Source organism: Oncorhynchus clarkii, unplaced genomic scaffold (assembly GCF_045791955.1).
Source record: "Oncorhynchus clarkii lewisi isolate Uvic-CL-2024 unplaced genomic scaffold, UVic_Ocla_1.0 unplaced_contig_11375_pilon_pilon, whole genome shotgun sequence".
In the NCBI taxonomy this organism is placed as follows: Eukaryota; Metazoa; Chordata; class Actinopteri; order Salmoniformes; family Salmonidae; genus Oncorhynchus; species Oncorhynchus clarkii.
In genome coordinates, this window is record NW_027257983.1 from 19,979 (window position 1) to 39,259 (window position 19,281).

The 19,281-nt window shown below is 45.4% G+C and overlaps 1 protein-coding gene across 1 annotated transcript; it reads right to left on the bottom strand.

Annotated features, from left to right (window-relative positions):
* Positions 1–5,865: 5,865 nt before the first annotated feature.
* On the bottom strand, positions 5,866–15,135 carry LOC139394398 (uncharacterized; the record flags this gene model as incomplete). Its single annotated transcript, XM_071142454.1, has 4 exons — positions 15,016–15,135; positions 9,394–9,964; positions 7,131–7,297; positions 5,866–6,061 (listed from the first exon to the last, which is right to left on the bottom strand). Coding segments are annotated over exons 2-4 (913 nt in total), but the record flags the coding sequence as incomplete, so codon positions are not given.
* Positions 15,136–19,281: the final 4,146 nt, after the last annotated feature.

A 19,281-nucleotide genomic window follows, 5' to 3' on the forward strand; every position in this document is an offset into this window, starting at 1 on the left:
TGTGTGTGTGTGTGTGTGTGTGTGTGTAACATGTTTTCACAGAGCGACTAATAGTATTTAAATGCTTAAAAGTCTCACAGCAAAAAAAACACTAAATCAACCTTCACTATACTCACTGTGGAGACCTCTGTCTATATTCAGACCTCATTCACTATACCCACTGTGGAGACCTCTGTCTATATTCAGACCTCATTCACTATACTCACTGTGGAGACCTCTGTCTATATTAAGACCTCATTCACTATACTCACTGTGGATACCTCTGTCTATATTCAGACCTCATTCACTATACTCACTGTGGAGAACTCAGTCCTCCTCCTCTCTGTCTATATTCAGACCTCATTCACTATACCCACTGTGGAGACCTCTGTCTATATTCAGACCTCATTCACTATACTCACTGTGGAGACCTCAGTCCTCCTCCTCTCTGCCTATATTCAGACCTCATTCACTATACTCAGTGTGGAGACCTCTGTCTATATTCAAACCTCATTCACTATACTCACTGTGGAGAACTCAGTCCTCCTCCTCTCTGTCTATATTCAGACCTCATTCACTATACTCACTGTGGAGACCTCTGTCTATATTCAGACCTCATTCACTATACTCACTGGGGAGACCTCAGTCTATATTCAGACCTCATTCACTATACTCACTGTGGAGAACTCAGTCCTCCTCCTCTCTGTCTATATTCAGACCTCATTCACTATACTCACTGTGGAGACCTCTGTCTATATTCAGACCTCATTCACTATACTCACTGTGGAGACCTCAGTCCTCCTCCTCTCTGTCTATATTCAGACCTCATTCACTATACTCACTGTGGAGACCTCTGTCTATATTCAGACCTCATTCACTATACTCACTGTGGAGACCTCTGTCTATATTCAGACCTCATTCACTATACTCACTGTGGAGACCTCTGTCTATATTCAGACCTCATTCACTATACTCACTGTGGAGACCTCAGTCCTCCTCCTCTCTGTCTATATTCAGACCTCATTCACTATACTCACTGTGGAGACCTCTGTCTATATTCAGACCTCATTCACTATACTCACTGTGGAGACCTCTGTCTATATTCAGACCTCATTCACTATACTCACTGTGGAGACCTCTGTCTATATTCAGACCTCATTCACTATACTCACTGTGGAGACCTCTGTCTATATTCAGACCCCATTCACTATACTCACTGTGGAGACCTCAGTCCTCCTCCTCTCTGTCTATATTCAGACCTCATTCACTATACTCACTGTGGAGACCTCTGTCTATATTCAGACCTCATTCACTTTACTCACTGTGGAGACCTCTGTCTATATTCAGACCTCATTCACTATACTCACTGTGGAGACCTCTGTTTATATTCAGACCTCATTCACTATACTCACTGTGGAGACCTCTGTCTATATTCAGACCTCATTCACTATACTCACTGTGGAGACCTCTGTCTATATTCAGACCTCATTCACTATACTCACTGTGGAGACCTCAGTCCTCCTCCTCTCTGTCTATATTCAGACCTCATTCACTATACTCACTGTGGAGACCTCTGTCTATATTCAGACCTCATTCACTATACTCACTGTGGAGACCTCTGTCTATATTCAGACCTCATTCACTTTACTCACTGTGGAGACCTCTGTCTATATTCAGACCTCATTCACTATACTCACTGTGGAGACCTCAGTCCTCCTCCTCTCTGTCTATATTCAGACCTCATTCACTATACTCACTGTGGAGACCTCTGTCTATATTAAGACCTCATTCACTATACTCACTGTGGAGACCTCTGTCTATATTCAGACCTCATTCACTATACTCACTGTGGAGACCTCTGTCTATATTCAGACCTCATTCACTATACTCACTGTGGAGACCTCTGTCTATATTAAGACCTCATTCACTATACTCACTGTGGAGACCTCTGTCTATATTCAGACCTCATTCACTTTACTCACTGTGGAGACCTCTGTCTATATTCAGACCTCATTCACTATACTCACTGTGGAGACCTCAGTCCTCCTCCTCTCTGTCTATATTCAGACCTCATTCACTATACTCACTGTGGAGACCTCTGTCTATATTAAGACCTCATTCACTATACTCACTGTGGAGACCTCTGTCTATATTCAGACCTCATTCACTATACTCACTGTGGAGACCTCTGTCTATATTCAGACCTCATTCACTATACTCACTGTGGAGACCTCTGTCTATATTAAGACCTCATTCACTATACTCACTGTGGATACCTCTGTCTATATTCAGACCTCATTCACTATACTCACTGTGGAGACCTCTGTCTATATTCAGACCTCATTCACTATACTCACTGTGGAGACCTCAGTCCTCCTCCTCTCTGTCTATATTCAGACCTCATTCACTATACTCACTGTGGAGACCTCTGTCTATATTCAGACCTCATTCACTATACTCACTGTGGAGACCTCAGTCCTCCTCCTCTCTGTCTATATTCAGACCTCATTCACTATACTCACTGTGGAGACCTCAGTCCTCCTCCTCTCTGTCTATATTCAGACCTCATTCACTATACTCACTGTGGAGACCTCTGTCTATATTCAGACCTCATTCACTATACTCACTGTGGAGACCTCAGTCCTCCTCCTCACTCAGTCCTCCTCCTCTCTGTCTATATTCAGACCTCATTCACTATACTCACTGTGGAGACCTGTCTATATTCAGACCTCATTCACTATACTCACTGTGGAGACCTCAGTCCTCCTCCTCTCTGTCTATATTCAGACCTCATTCACTATACTCACTGTGGAGACCTGTCTATATTCAGACCTCATTCACTATACTCACTGTGGAGACCTCTGTCTATATTCAGACCTCATTCACTATACTCACTGTGGAGACCTCAGTCCTCCTCCTCACTCAGTCCTCCTCCTCTCTGTCTATATTCAGACCTCATTCACTAAACTCACTGTGGAGACCTCAGTCCTCCTCCTCTCTGCCTATATTCAGACCTCATTCACTATACTCACTGTGGAGACCTCAGTCCTCCTCCTCTCTGTCTATATTCAGACCTCATTCACTATACTCACTGTGGAGACCTCAATCTATATTCAGACCTCATTCACTATACTCACTGTGGAGACCTCTATCTATATTCAGACCTCATTCACTATACTCACTGTGGAAACCTCAGTCCTCCTCCTCTGTCTATATTCAGACCTCATTCACTAAACTCACTGTGGAGACCTCTGAATATAGACAGAGAGGAGGAGGACAGACATTCACTATACTCACTGTGGAGACCTCTGTCTATATTCAGACCTCATTCACTATTCTCACTGTGGAGACCTCTGTCTATATTCAGACCTCATTCACTATACTCACTGTGGAGACCTCTGTCTATATTCAGACCTCATTCACTATACTCACTGTGGAGACCTCAGTCCTCCTCCTCTCTGTCTATATTCAGACCTCATTCACTATACTCACTGTGGAGACCTCTGTCTATATTCAGACCTCATTCACTATACTCACTGTGGAGACCTCTGTCTATATTCAGACCTCATTCACTATACTCACTGTGGAGACCTGTGTCTATATTCAGACCTCATTCACTATACTCACTGTGGAGACCTCTGTCTATATTCAGACCTCATTCACTATACTCACTGTGGAGACCTCTGGCTAGCCTGTCTATATTCAGACCCCGCCCCCTTTACTCTGGCTAGCCGTTCTATATTCAGACCCCGCCCCCTTTACTCTGGCTAGCAGTTCTATATTCAGACCCCGCCCCCTTTACTCTGGCTAGCCGTTCTATATTCAGACCCCGCCCCCTTTTCTCTGGCTAGCTGTTCTATATTCAGACCCCGCCCCCTTTCCTCTGGCTAGCAGTTCTATATTCAGACCCCGCCCCCTTTACTCTGGCTGGCCGTTCTATATTCAGACTCCACCCCCTTTCCTCTGGCTAGCCTGTCTAGCCTGCCCCTTTCCTGTTGCCTTTCCACTCCCAAAACGTAGCTACAGCCTTCTCCTCCTCCCCCCCCCCCCCCCCCCCGTGACCCCCGTGTGCAGACATGAGGTCAAGCTCCAGAGATCACAGGGGGTGGGGGTAAGATCAGCCCAAACATACAGCACCATACCAGCTCTTGAACCTCTCCCTCCACCCTGTGTGTGTGTGTGGTGTGTGTGTGTGTGTGTGTGTGTGTGTGTGTGTGTGTGTGTGTGTGTGTGTGTGGTGTGTGTGTGTGGTGTGTGTGTGTGTGTGTGTGGTGTGTGTGTGTGTGTGTGTGTGTGTGGTGTGTGCAGGGGCACTCTTGCAGAAACCTCAGCCCAGGGAAATTCAAATGAGGGAGTAACAGAGTGAGAACAAGAGAAAGAGAGAGAGAATGGGAGAGAGAGAGAATGGGAGAGAGAGAATGGGAGAGAGAGAGAATGGGGGAGAGAGAGAGAGAGAGAGAATGAGAGGGGAGAGAGAGAGAGAAAAAAAGAGATAGAATGAAGGGGAGAGAGAGACAGAGAGAATGAGAGGGGAGAGAGAGACAGAATGGGAGAGATAGAATGAGGGGGTAAGAGAGAGAATGAGAGGGGAGAGAGAGAGAGATAGAATGAAGGGGAGAGAGAGACAGAGAGAATGAAAGGGGAGAGAGATAGAATGAAGGGGAGAGAGAGACAGAGAGACAGAATGGGAGATAGAATGAGAGGGGAGAGAGAGACAGAATGGGAGAGATAGAATGAGAGGGGAGAGAGGTTGCTGAGGTTGCAGGTTTGCTAATGTGTAGATCTGAAGAGATTTGCAGAGAACATTTTTACTCTCTTCCCTCTCCCTCTCTCTCTCTCCCTCTTGGTGTATCTGTTGTTAGTTTATGGCATTAGCGTTACGAGCAGTGTGTGTGTACATGCTGATTAGAATCCAGTTCTCCACACACATCAACACAACACCAACAGGTAGATGGGATGTTCTGAACCAACACAACACTAACAGGTAGATGGGATGTTCTGAATGTTGTCGACCAACACAACACCCTCCCTTTAATGTCTCCTTCTCCCTCACTCCCTCCCTTTAAAGTCTCCTTCTCCCTCACTCCCTCCCTTTAATGACTCCTTCTCCCTCACTCCCTCCCTTTAATGTCTCCTTCTCCCTCACTCCCTCCCTTTAATGTCTCCTTCTCCCTCCCACCCTCCCTCCTCCTTCTCCCTCACTCCCTCCCTTTAATGTCTCCTTCTCCCTCCCTCCCTTTAATGTCTCCTTCTCCCTCCCTCCCTCCCTTTAATGTCTCCTTCTCCCTCCCTTTAATGTCTCCTTCTCCCTCCCTTTAATGTCTCCTTCTCCCTCCCTTTAATGTCTCCTTCTCCCTCCCTCCCTTTAATGTCTCCTTCTCCCTCCCTTTAATGTCTCCTCCCTCCCTTTAATGTCTCCTTCTCCCTCCCTCCCTTTAATGTTCCTTCTCCCTCCCTCCCTCCCTCCCTTTAATGTCTCCTTCTCCCTCCCTTTAATGTTCCTTCTCCCTCCCTCCCTCCCTTTAATGTCTCCTTCTCCCTCCCTCCCTCCCTTTAATGTTCCTTCTCCCTCCCACCCTCCCTTTAATGTCTCCTTCTCCCTCACTCCCTCCCTTTAATGTCTCCTTCCTCCTCACTCCCTCCCTTTAATGTCTCCTTCTCCCTCACTTTAATGTCTCCTTCCTCCTCACTCGCTCCCTCCCATGTCTCCTTCTCCCTCCCTCATTCCCTCGTTTCCTCCCTACCTTTAATGTCTCCTCCCTCCCTTTCCTCCCTCCCTCCCATGTCTCCTTCTCCCTCCCTCCCACCCTCCCTTTAATGTCTCCTCCTCCTCCCTCCCTCCTTTCCTCCCTACCTTTAATGTCTCCTCCCTCCCTCCATCCCTACCTTTAATGTCTCCTTCTCCCTCCAGGTTCAGTATGATGCCCTGGTCTCCATCTTGTTTCCCGCTGTCTAGAATCATCCAGCTCTCCAGACTGTCAGAATCAGAGTCCAATCCAGACTTCGCTCCGGATCCTGAGTCCAACACCACCACCGAGTCAGAGCCCACACTGGACCTCCCCTTCTTTGGGGCGGGGTTTCTCTAAGGGGGAGGGGACAATAATAATAAATGGTATTATTCATTGATGACTGTTAGTCGGCTAGTTAATCGGAACCAGCGTGGAGTTGGTTGTGGACCATGCTGCATCTGGGTCTGGAGTACTGCCACCTAGGCTGCCTTTACACAGGCCGTCCAATTCTGATATCGCATCTTAATTGCTCTTTTGACCAATCACATCAGATATTTTTCAGAGCTGATCTGATTCTAGAAGGGGTTGGTGTTTCTAGAGATCAATACTGTCCCCGGGGGGGGGTCGTTATGTTACTGTCTAGAAGGGGTTGGTGTTTCTAGAGATCAATACTGTCTCAGAGGGAGTCGTTATGTTACAGTCTAGAATGGGTTGATCAATACTGTCCCAGAGGGAGTCACTATGTTACTGTCTAGAAGGGGTTGGTGTTTCTAGAGATCAATACCGTTCCAGGGGGTCGTTATATTACTGTCTAGAAGGAGTTGGTGTTTCTAGAGATCAACACTGTCCCAGAGGGTTGTTATGTTACTGTCTAGAAGGAGTTGGTGTTTCTAGAGATCAATACTGTCCCAGGTGAGTCGTTATGTTACTGTCTAGAAGGGGTTGGTGTTTCTAGAGATCAACACTGTCCCAGAGGGTTGTTATGTTACTGTCTAGAAGGAGTTGGTGTTTCTAGAGATCAATACTGTCCCAGGGGGAGTCGTTATGTTACTGTCTAGAAGGGGTTGGTGTTTCTAGAGATCAACACTGTCCCAGAGGGTTGTTATGTTACTGTCTAGAAGGAGTTGGTGTTTCTAGAGATCAATACTGTCCCAGGGGGAGTCGTTATGTTACTGTCTAGAAGGGGTTGGTGTTTCTAGAGATCAATACCGTCCCAGGGGGAGTCGTTATGTTACTGTCTCGAAGGAGTTGGTGTTTCTAGAGATCAATACTGTCTCAGAGGGGAGTCGTTATGTTACTGTCTAGAAGGGGTTGGTGTTTCTAGAGATCAATACCGTCCCAGGGGGGAGTCGTTATGAAGATTTTTGGTACAACGTAACGTGGCCACTAGGAAGAAGCCGAAGACACACTCTGTCGTCGTACCTGTTGTCCCGGGGTCGAGGCCTGCAGGGGTCCTTTCTTTAACCTCTGACCTTTCAAGCTACACACCCCGTCATCTTCCTCCGTGTTGTCTGACACCGTGATGACGTCATCTTGACTCGAGTCGATGACTATGACCTCCTGGAACAACCTTTGACGTCTGGGGTCACCTTCGGGAACGATAGAGGAGAGTTATGGGGTTGTTTTTTTTTTGCAACGCAGGAAATGGACACCAAAATAATGAGTGATAAACCCGTTGCAACAATGATTATGCATCATAATTAGGGCTATAGAGGTATTTACACCAAACCGTTCAGGGACCTCGATTCAGTCCGCTGTGAACCCCAATGAATGAATAAATATATATATATGATGGGACTAGAATGTTGGAACTAGTATGTTGGAACTAGAATGACGGAACTAGAATGTTGGAACTAGAATGTTGGAACTAGAATGACGGAACTAGAATGACGGAACTAGAATGTTGGAACTAGAATGTTGGAACTAGAATACGGGACTAGAATACGGGACTAGAATGTTGGAACTAGAATGACGGAACTAGAATGACGGGACTAGAATGTTGGAACTAGAATAACGGGACTAGAATGTTGGAACTAGAATGTTGGAACTAGAATAACGGAACTAGAATGTTGGAACTAGAATGACGGGACTAGAATGTTGGAACTAGAATGTTGGAACTAGAATGACGGGACTAGAATGTTGGAACTAGAATGACGGGACTAGAATGTTGGAACTAGAATGACGGAACTAGAATGACGGGACTAGAATGTTGGAACTAGAATGACGGAACTAGAATGTTGGAACTAGAATGACGGGACTAGAATGTTGGAACTAGAATGACGGAACTAGAATGTTGGAACTAGAATGACGGGACTAGAATGACGGGACTAGAATGACGGGACTAGAATGACGGGACTAGAATGTTGGAAGTATATTGTACAAGGAACAAGAGCCAACGTGTGGCTGCTAGTTATTCATCTGAATGGAGGTGGTGTTATTTGTAACTGTCGGACAGGAAGAAAGTCACGCAGACTCCATTAGCCTCGCTAGCCGGCTAGCTCACTACAAGGTAGTTAGTTATACAGAAGTGATTACGTCAACGGTGGACTGACTACCGGACAAAATACTACAAGGTAGTTTTACAGACGCAGACAGTGAGTGGACATTCACGCACCTTTGGATAAAGCCCTGTGTAAATAAACACACAGTAGTGGTCTGTCTGTTCTCCTCCACTCACCTTTGGAGAGACCTCTCTGCTGTTTCCTACCCTGTGTAAACAAACACACAGTAGTGGTCTGTCTGTTTGTTCTCCTCCACTCACCTTTGGAGAGACCTCTCTGCTGTTTCCTACCCTGTGTAAACAAACACACAGTAGTGGTCTGTCTGTCTGTTCTCCTCCACTCACCTTTGGAGAGACCTCTCTGCTGTTTCCTACCCTGTGTAAACAAACACACAGTAGTGGTCTGTCTGTTTGTTCTCCTCCACTCACCTTTGGAGAGACCTCTCTGCTGTTTCCTACCCTGTGTAAACAAACACACAGTAGTGGTCTGTCTGTCTGTTCTCCTCCACTCACCTTTGGAGAGACCTCTCTGCTGTTTCCTACCCTGTGTAAACAAACACACAGTAGTGGTCTGTCTGTCTGTTCTCCTCCACTCACCTTTGGAGAGACCTCTCTGCTGTTTCCTACCCTGTGTAAACAAACACACAGTAGTGGTCTGTCTGTTTGTTCTCCTCCACTCACCTTTGGAGAGACCTCTCTGCTGTTTCCTAACCTGTGTAAACAAACACACAGTAGTGGTCTGTCTGTCTGTTCTCCTCCACTCACCTTTGGAGAGACCTCTCTGCTGTTTCCTAACCTGTGTAAACAAACACACAGTAGTGGTCTGTCTGTTTGTTCTCCTCCACTCACCTTTGGAGAGACCTCTCTGCTGTTTCCTACCCTGTGTAAACAAACACACAGTAGTGGTCTGTCTGTCTGTTCTCCTCCACTCACCTTTGGAGAGACCTCTCTGCTGTTTCCTACCCTGTGTAAACAAACACACAGTAGTGGTCTGTCTGTCTGTTCTCCTCCACTCACCTTTGGAGAGACCTCTCTGCTGTTTCCTACCCTGTGTAAACAAACACACAGTAGTGGTCTGTCTGTTTGTTCTCCTCCACTCACCTTTGGAGAGACCTCTCTGCTGTTTCCTACCCTGTGTAAACAAACACACAGTAGTGGTCTGTCTGTTTGTTCTCCTCCACTCACCTTTGGAGCGACCTCTCTGCCGTTTCCTACCCTGTTGGGTTTTCAGTTTGACTTTCTGTTGTTTCTGCTCTGTGTCCCCCAGCAGGTTTTGCCGTAGATCTCTGTTACTATGATCATTTGACAGGGGTGGCCGCTGTCGTTTGGCCTTGCTCCCATCTTCCTCCTCCTCCTTCTCTCCGTGGCTGGAGGAGAGGCGCCTGTCTCCCACCTCCTCCTCCTTCTCTCCGTGGCTGGAGGAGAGGCGCCTGTCTCCCACCTCCTCCTCCTTCTCTCCGTGGCTGAAGGAGAGGCGCCTGTCTCCCACCTCCTCCTTCTCTCCGTGGCTGGAGGAGAGGCGCCTGTCTCCCACCTCCTCCTCCTCCTCCTCCTCTCCGTGGCTGGAGGAGAGGTGCCTGTCTCCCACCTCCTCCCTCTCTCCGGGGTTAGAGGAGTAGTGGAGTTGGCTGTAGAGTCTGAACTCTAGTTCACTGTCGTCACCCTCTGACCCCCCGGTCTCCTCCGCGTACAGCTCATCCTCTAGCTCCGCCCTGTCCGCGTAGCCCCCGAACATCACCACGGAGGTCACAACACCCTGCGGAGAGGAGGAAGAGACAGAGAGAGAGAGAAACAGAGAGAGAGAGAGAGACAGAGAGAGAGAGAGATACAGAGAGAGAGAGAGAGAGAGCAAGGCGGACAGAGAGAGAGACAGAGAGAGAGAGAGAAACAGAGAGAGAGAGAGAGACAGAGAGAGACAGAGATAGACAGACAGAGAGAGAGAGAGAGAGAGAGACAGAGAGAGACACAGAGACAGAGAGAGAGAGAGACAGAGAGACAATATGACATCTGAAATGTCTTTATTCTTTTGGATCTTGTGTGAGTGTAATATTTACTGTTAATTATTTTGTTATTGTTTATTATCCATTTCACTTGCTTTGGAAATGTTTACATGTGGTTCCCATGACAATAAAGCCCCGACATCTGAGAGAGAGGAGAAAATCTGGCATTATCATCATTATCATCAAACTAATGTAAACTCCACCCTACTCATTATCATCAAACTAATGTGAACTCCACCCTACTCATTATCATCAAACTAATGTGAATTCCACCCTACTCATTATCCTCAAACTAATACGAACTCCACCCTACTCATTATCATCTAAACTAATGTGAACTCCATCCTGCTCATTACCATCAAACCAATTGCAAACTCCACCCAACTCATTATCATCAAACTAATGTGAACTCCACCCAACTCATTATCATCAAAACGAATGTAAACTCCACCCTGCTCATTATCATCAAACTAATGTGAACTCCATCCTACTCATTATCATCAAAACTAATGTGAACTCCATCCTACTCATTATCATCAAACTAATGTGAACTCCACCCTACTCATTATCATCAAACTAATGTGAACTCCACCCTGCTCATTATCATCAAAACGAATGTGAACTCCACCCTGCTCATTATCATCAAACTAATGTGAACTCCACCCAACTCATTATCATCAAACTAATGTGAACTCCACCCAACTCATTATCATCAAAACAAATGTAAACTCCACCCTGCTCATTATCATCAAACTAATGTAAACTCCACCCTACTCATTATCATCAAACTAATGTGAACTCCACCCTACTCATTATCATCAAACTAATGTGAACTCCACCCTGCTCATTATCATCATTGTCATCAAACTAATGTGAACTCCACCCTACTCATTACCATCAAACTAATGTGAACTCCACCCTACTCATTATCATCAAACTAATGTGAACTCCACCCTGCTCATTATCATCAAACTAATGTGAACTCCACCCTGCTCATTATCATCAAAACTAATGTGAACTCCATCCTACTCATTATCATCAAACTAATGTGAACTCCACCCTGCTCATTATCATCAAACTAATGTGAACTCCACCCTACTCATTATCATCAAACTAATGTGAACTCCACCCTACTCATTATCATCAAACTAATGTGAACTCCACCCTGCTCATTATCATCATTATCATCAAACTAATGTGAACTCCACCCTGCTCATTATCATCAAACTAATGTGAACTCCACCCTACTCATTATCATCAAACTAATGTGAACTCCACCCTACTCATTATCATCAAACTAATGTGAATTCCACCCTACTCATTATCCTCAAACTAATACGAACTCCACCCTACTCATTATCATCTAAACTAATGTAAACTCCACCCAACTCAATAACATCATGATCATCAAAACTAATGTAAACTCCACCCTGCTCATTATCATCAAAACTAATGTGAACTCCATCATACTCATTATCATCAAACTAATGTGAACTCCACCCTGCTCATTATCATCAAAACTAATGTGAACTCCATCCTACTCATTATCATCAAACTAATTTGAACTCCACCCTACTCATTACCATCAAACCAATTGCAAACTCCACCCAACTCATTATCATCAAACTAATGTGAACTCCACCCAACTCATTATCATCAAAATGAATGTAAACTCCTCCCTGCTCATTATCATCAAAACTAATGTAAACTCCACCCTGCTCATTATCATCAAAACTAATGTGAACTCCATCCTACTCATTATCATCAAACTAATGTGAACTCCACCCTGCTCATTATCATCTAAACTAATGTGAACTCCATCCTACTCATTATCATCAAACTAATGTAAACTCCACCCAACCTCCTGTCACCTATTTGTGCTCAATGTCAGGTGGGGTGTGTGTGTGTGTGTGTGTGTGTGTAAGAGAGAGAGGGAAAGGGGTTGTGAGGTCCATTGCCCTGGCCAGTGCTGCGTATCTGTGCCATGATGGCCAGAGATGATTGGCTCCTAGAGCGCCATTGCCCTGGAAACGCCACGCTGACCGCTCACAGACTGCCACCCAGGGAATAAGGATAGAGGACAGAGCGTGTGTGTGTGTGTGTGTGTGTGAGAGAGAAGAGACCTAGGACGGAGAAACGATGAGGTGTGTGTGTTTACATTTACATTTCAGTGTTAATCGTTATCTCCTGATCAACGGTCGGGTGTGTGACAGATCATCTGAAAAGTCTGGAGGGTTTCTACCAGCAGCCCAGGGTGATTCATGACTCATTATGTACTGATACTGTAGGGGACTGGAGAGGTGAAAACCACCTGAACACAGCGGACTAACATCACCCACCTGAACACAGCTGACTAACATCACCCACCTGAACACAGCTGACTAACATCACCCACCTGAACTACCTGAACACAGCTGACTAACATCACCCACCTGAACTACCTGAACAACATCACCCACCTGAACACAGCTGACTAACATCACCCACCTGAACTACCTGAACACAGCTGACTAACATCACCCACCTGAACTACCTGAACACAGCTGACTAACATCACCCACCTGAACTACCTGAACAACATCACCCACCTGAACACAGCTGACTAACATCACCCACCTGAACACAGCTGACTAACATCACCCACCTGAACACAGCTGACTAACATCACCCACCTGAACTACCTGAACACAGCTGACTAACATCACCCACCTGAACTACCTGAACACAGCAAACTAACATCACCCACCTGAACACAGCTGACTAACATCACCCACCTGAACTACCTGAACACAGCCGACTAACATCACCCACCTGAACTACCTGAACACAGCTGACTAACATCACCCACCTGAACACAGCTGACTAACATCACCCACCTGAACTACCTGAACACAGCTGACTAACATCACCCACCTGAACTACCTGAACAACATCACCCACCTGAACACAGCTGACTAACATCACCCACCTGAACTACCTGAACACAGCAAACTAACATCACCCACCTGAACACAGCTGACTAACATCACCCACCTGAACTACCTGAACACAGCCGACTAACATCACCCACCTGAACTACCTGAACACAGCTGACTAACATCACCCACCTGAACTACCTGAACACAGCCGACTAACATCACCCACCTGAACTACCTGAACACAGCTGACTAACATCACCCACCTGAACACAGCGGACTAACATCACCCACTGGTGACCAGATCTGTCCAGCCTCCTGAACATGAACTACCTGGTGACCAGATCTGTCCAGCCTCCTGAACTACCTGGTGACCAGATCTGTCCAGCCTCCTGAACACAAACCACCTGGTGACCAGATCTGTCCAGCCTCCTGAACTACCTGGTGACCAGATCTGTCCAGCCTCCTGAACACAAACCACCTGGTGACCAGATCTGTCCAGCCTCCTGAACTACCTGGTGACCAGATCTGTCCAGCCACCTGAACTACCTGGTGACCAGATCTGTCCAGCCACCTGATCTACCTGGTGACCAGATCTGTCCAGCCACCTGAACTACCTGGTGACCAGATCTGTCCAGCCACCTGAACTACTTGGTGACCAGATCTGTCCAGCCACCTGAACACAAACTACCTGGTGACCAGATCTGTCCAGCCACCTGAACTACCTGGTGACCAGATCTGTCCAGCCACCTGAACTACCTGGTGACCAGATCTGTCCAGCCACCTGATCTACCTGGTGACCAGATCTGTCCAGCCACCTGAACTACCTGGTGACCAGATCTGTCCAGCCACCTGAACTACTTGGTGACCAGATCTGTCCAGCCACCTGAACACAAACTACCTGGTGACCAGATCTGTCCAGCCACCTGAACTACCTGGTGACCAGATCTGTCCAGCCACCTGAACTACCTGGTGACCAGATCTGTCCAGCCTCCTGAACTACCTGGTGACCAGATCTGTCCAGCCTCCTGAACTACCTGAAAACAGCTGACATTAACGTGGCCCACCTGTGAATCTCTGGAGCGGGGAGAAGACGGCTTCAGGTGTCCCTCTTTAAGAGCGTTACATGGGAACGGCCCAAATGGCTTCGCTAACACAATAACAAACGGCCAAACGGAGTTCAGAAACAGATCAGAAGTCTGTTTCAATACATATGACATCTCTGCTGTTGAAACATGATTATACATATGTGATTTTTGACGACTGCAGTCCGTGTATAACTGGTTACAAAACGGAACACAACGAGCTTGTCAGTAAACTTGCCAATAAAGGCACATTGTGGGATACAGACACACAACATTAGCACGTGTAGCTCGGACCCCAGATTTTGGTGAGAGTCCTGAAGCAGACTGGCCCACAGGTTACTACTAAACCTGTATGTACTGTAAACATGACCATCTAACGTTACCGGCTACAACAAACAGCCAGGTTTGACAGGTACAACATAACATAACAACATAACAAGGCATGCTCACATACTAGCTAGCTAACTGGCTAACAAACCTCTACTAAACATCCACTAACACTAAAAGTGGGACATCTGAACGGAGATGTTATACAACGTGATGTTCAACTAGCCTGTTTTTTCAGTTACGACACGCGGACTTCCTTATTAAATTAGTTTGATGCTATCGAAAGTGTAGTTGGCTAATATGTTAGCATCGGTCTCTGTGCACCCCACGTGTTTATGAAATGCCGACGGTATGTAAACAAAGCACTCTCGCGACGGATTCACACTCAACCGGCACCTCTCCGGTTCTCTTAAACTACGGCAACAAAAAAAATGTACATGCACATATCTCGTTGGTTCCAACGGATGAAAATCAACTCACCTGTTTATAACTTAGCAGGACTCACGAGAGGACTTTGCTCGCATGCTAACCACTTCCGGGGTTGTCGAGAGAGAAATGGTTTGGGCCAACCGTGACCTTTCCCAGGGAGCCGACTGTGCCGAGTCTGCGTTCAGACAGTGTAGAGACATTTTGATGAACGGTCTACAGTAGCCTAGTAAACTTTGATTTAATGTCGCCCTAAAATATATGTGGAGTCTTCATGTTTAATATAACGTCACCGTTGATCAATTTATTAGTATTTATCATAGACTATTCTATACTACTATATATACTACTATTCATATCACATTAAACCCCTATAAATATCAGTTTGTTTTTTTAAAACAAGGGTTCTTCAAAGATCCTAACTCAGTGCTAGAGATGTCACTACAGACCCTGGTTCAATTTCTAGGCTGTATCACAACCCGACAGTGATTGGGAGTCTCATAGGGTGGAGACACAATTGGCCCAGCGTCATTCTGGGGTTTGACCAAGGCAGGCAGCCATTGCAAATAAGAATTTGTTCTTAACTGACTTGCCTGGTTAAATAAAAAATATATATATTTTTTAAATAACTGCAGGTTTCTTGGCACTGAAAAATGCTTGGCTGTGTGAACCTTCACCCCAGTCTGAGGTCCTGAAGCAGGTTTTCATCAAGGAGCTCTCTGTACTTTGCTCCGTTCATCTTTCCCCTCGATCCTGACTAGTCTCCCAGTTCCCTGCCGCTTGAAAATCATCCCCACAGCATGACGCTGCCACCACCTTCCTTCACCGTAGGGATGGTGCCAGGTTTCCTCTAGACGTGAGGCCTGATTGGTGGAGTGCTGCAGAGATGGTTGTCCTTCTGGAAGGTTCTCCCATCTCCACAGAGGAACTCTGGAGCTCTGTCAGAGTGACCATTGGGTTCTTGGTCACCTCCCTGACCAAGGCCCTTCCCCGATTGCTCAGTTTGGCCGGGCAACCAGCTCTATGAAGAGTTTTGGTGGTTCCAAACTTCTTCCATTTAAGAATGATGGAGGCCACTGTGTTCTTGGGGACCTTCAATGATGCAGAAATGTTTTGGTACCCTTCCCCAGATCTGTGCCTCGACACAATCCTGTCTCTGAGCTCTTCGACCTCTTGGCTTGGTTTTTGCTCTGACCTGCACTGTTAACTGTGTGCCTTTTCCAAATCCTGTCTCTGAGCTCTACGGACAATTCCTTCGACCTCTTGGCTTGGTTTTTTGCTCTGACCTGCACTGTTAACTGTGTGCCTTTTCCAAATCACGTCCAATCAATTGAATTTACCCACAGGTGGACTCCAATCAAGTTGTAGAAACATCTCAAGGATGATCAATGGAAACAGGATGCACCTGAACTCAATTCAGAGTCTCATAGCAAAGGGGTCTGAATACGTATGTAAATAAGGTTTGATCTTTTTTTTTATACATTTGCTAAAATTTCTAAAAAACTGTTTTCACTTTGTGATTATTGTGTGTAGATTGATGAGGAACATTTTTAATTTAATCGATTTTAGAATAAGGCTGTAACGTAGAAAAATGTGGATAAAGTGTAAGAGGTCTGAATACTTTTCCGAATGCACCATATGTGTCTGTCTGTGTCTACGGGTATACTGACCAGCAGACACACAACGGTACAATCGGTATTAGATTGTCTCATAATGTTATACGTCATCATCTACAGTGGATTGTAATGAACGGTCTCTCTAGAACCTTCCAGGACTCAGTCACAGCAGCCATTTTCCCTCGTCCCCGTTCAATGAAGATCCCAGAGTCCTTTTCATTACGGACAAGGTGTGAAAACAGTTTTTCATTCACATCATTTTTACCACACAAAAGAAAAACGAACAAATATGCATATTTTGTTAATTATTTGTATAATTATATATGTTTTGTATTCACAGACTTCCCCCTCCATACGCCTCTGATGAATATAACAGGAAACCTATTTGGTCACCAGGCTCTGCCATAGTATTCTGGCTACGGACGGCCTATAGATGACACATCAACATCAACACATCAACATCAACACATCAACATCAACACGACAGACCTACTGAACTTGGGGCTGGGAGAATTTTGCTTTGCCACTAAAATCATAATAAACACCGACAACTATAATAACTAATGTTATTATTGTTGTTGTTATTATTATTGTTGTTGTTATTATTATTATTGTTATTATTATTGTTATTATTATTATTGTTGTTGTTGTTGTTGTTATTATTATTGTTGTTGTTGTTATTGTTATTATTATTGTTATTATTATTATTGTTGTTGTTGTTATTGTTATGCTGATTATTATTTATAATTATGAGGGGGACAAATATTTACCCCCCAAAAGTTTGTTTTTTTGAGGAACCATTAATGGGGGTTCTTTGAAGAATGTGTTCCCCCCCTAAACCTTATTTAGTGTAGCTAGGCCTAGGCTATAGTACACCTATTATCTTCTTGTCTAGGTTTCATTTTGTCTAAACAGGAAGCGATCCAAGGTTAAAGGTTAAAAGCAAAGAAGAACATCAGGAATACACGTCTGGCAGGTAGGTGATAAATAGAGGCTCTACCTGTGAAGACAGAGCACATGTCCCTCTGTCTTCCCAGTCTCCAAAATACACATCTGGAAGGCAGGTGATAAATAGGGGCTCTACCTGGGAAGACAGAGCACATGTCCCTCTGTCTTCCCAGTCTCCAAAATACACATCTGGAAGGCAGGTGATAAATAGGGGCTCTACCTGGGAAGACAGAGCACATGTCCCTCTGTCTTCCCAGTCTCCAAAATACACATCTGGAAGGCAGGTGATAAATAGGGCTCTACCTGTGAAGACAGAGCACATGTCCCTCTGCCTCCCCAGTCTCCTAAATACACGTCTGGCAGGTGATAAATAGGGGCTCTACCTGTGAAGACAGAGCACATAGGGGCTCTACCTGGGAAGACAGAGCACATGTCCCTCTGTCTTCCCAGTCTCCAAAATACACATCTGGAAGGCAGGTGATAAATAGGGGCTCTACCTGTGAAGACAGAGCACATGTCCCTCTGCCTCCCCAGTCTCCTAAATACACGTCTGGCAGGTGATAAATAGGGGCTCTACCTGGGAAGACAGAGCACATAGGGGCTCTACCTGGGAAGACAGAGCACATGTCCCTCTGTCTTCCCAGTCTCCAAAACACCCTTTTGGGTGGTGGTACAATTTACCCCACAAAGTGATTTTTTTTATTGTATAAATGTTTTGTGATGATTGTTTGGACACTAGTTGTCTAGACCACTAGTTGTCAAGTTCGCCACCACCACCTACCAAATTATTAGGGTGAGGTACATGGGCTACACCTTCTACACAACATACACTTAGTATTATTTTCTTAGCTACAGTATTCATATCTCCTTGGCATATTACATAAATACATATTACATATTACATTTTTGGACTCATTTTGTTGTGCTGTCCTATGCTTGTTGATCTGCCTTCCCCTGTACGGAGCTCGGGTGCACCATTTTCGCGCAATTTTTCCCGCAGTCTGTTCTGTCAGCCCAGCCTCACATCCAACACGAATTAAGAAGCACATAAATTCGTGTCTTTTCTCACGAATTAAGCCACAAAAACGCACGAAATTTGCTGAAATGCATTTTGTACATATATGCACGAATTGATTGTGAGACTGTGTTGGGCCTTGTACGGAAGAGATTGCGCACCGGTATCCAAACATGCCATGGCTTGAGAGATGCAGTCACCGGTCGAGTGTTTGGAGCTACTTCGTTTTTAAATATCAACAATACTGCTACAAAAGCGTCACATTTGATTTAACAGTTGATTTAGCTTACACCGTCGTCAATATTCGGTCCGTCAATATTCGGGCCGTCAATATTCGGGTCCGGTTGGCTGATGCGTGCAGCAACAAGCAGAAAAACAAAGAGGTTAAATCACGATCAGTTAAATAAACGGAGATAACTAACTGAACAGATGTACATCCTGTCATCGACATCAATGACCTGCTGAAATAAATAGGCTTTAAAAATGTGAAAATGTTCACTGCAGGGACATTTGCTATGGGGGAGGGGGGAATGTAAAATTGACGAGAATGTAAAATGATAGGCTATCATAGATATATATAAATGGCCCCCTATATCTCCAGATGTGTTTATTGACTATAGCCTACATGTTGTATATTGTGACATTTGTCCTCGTCTTATTTCTCCGTAGAGGCCCTGCCATCATACATTGAGCTGCGTTCTCCGGTAGTCTAGAGAATAGTTTGATATTCTAGAGAATCCC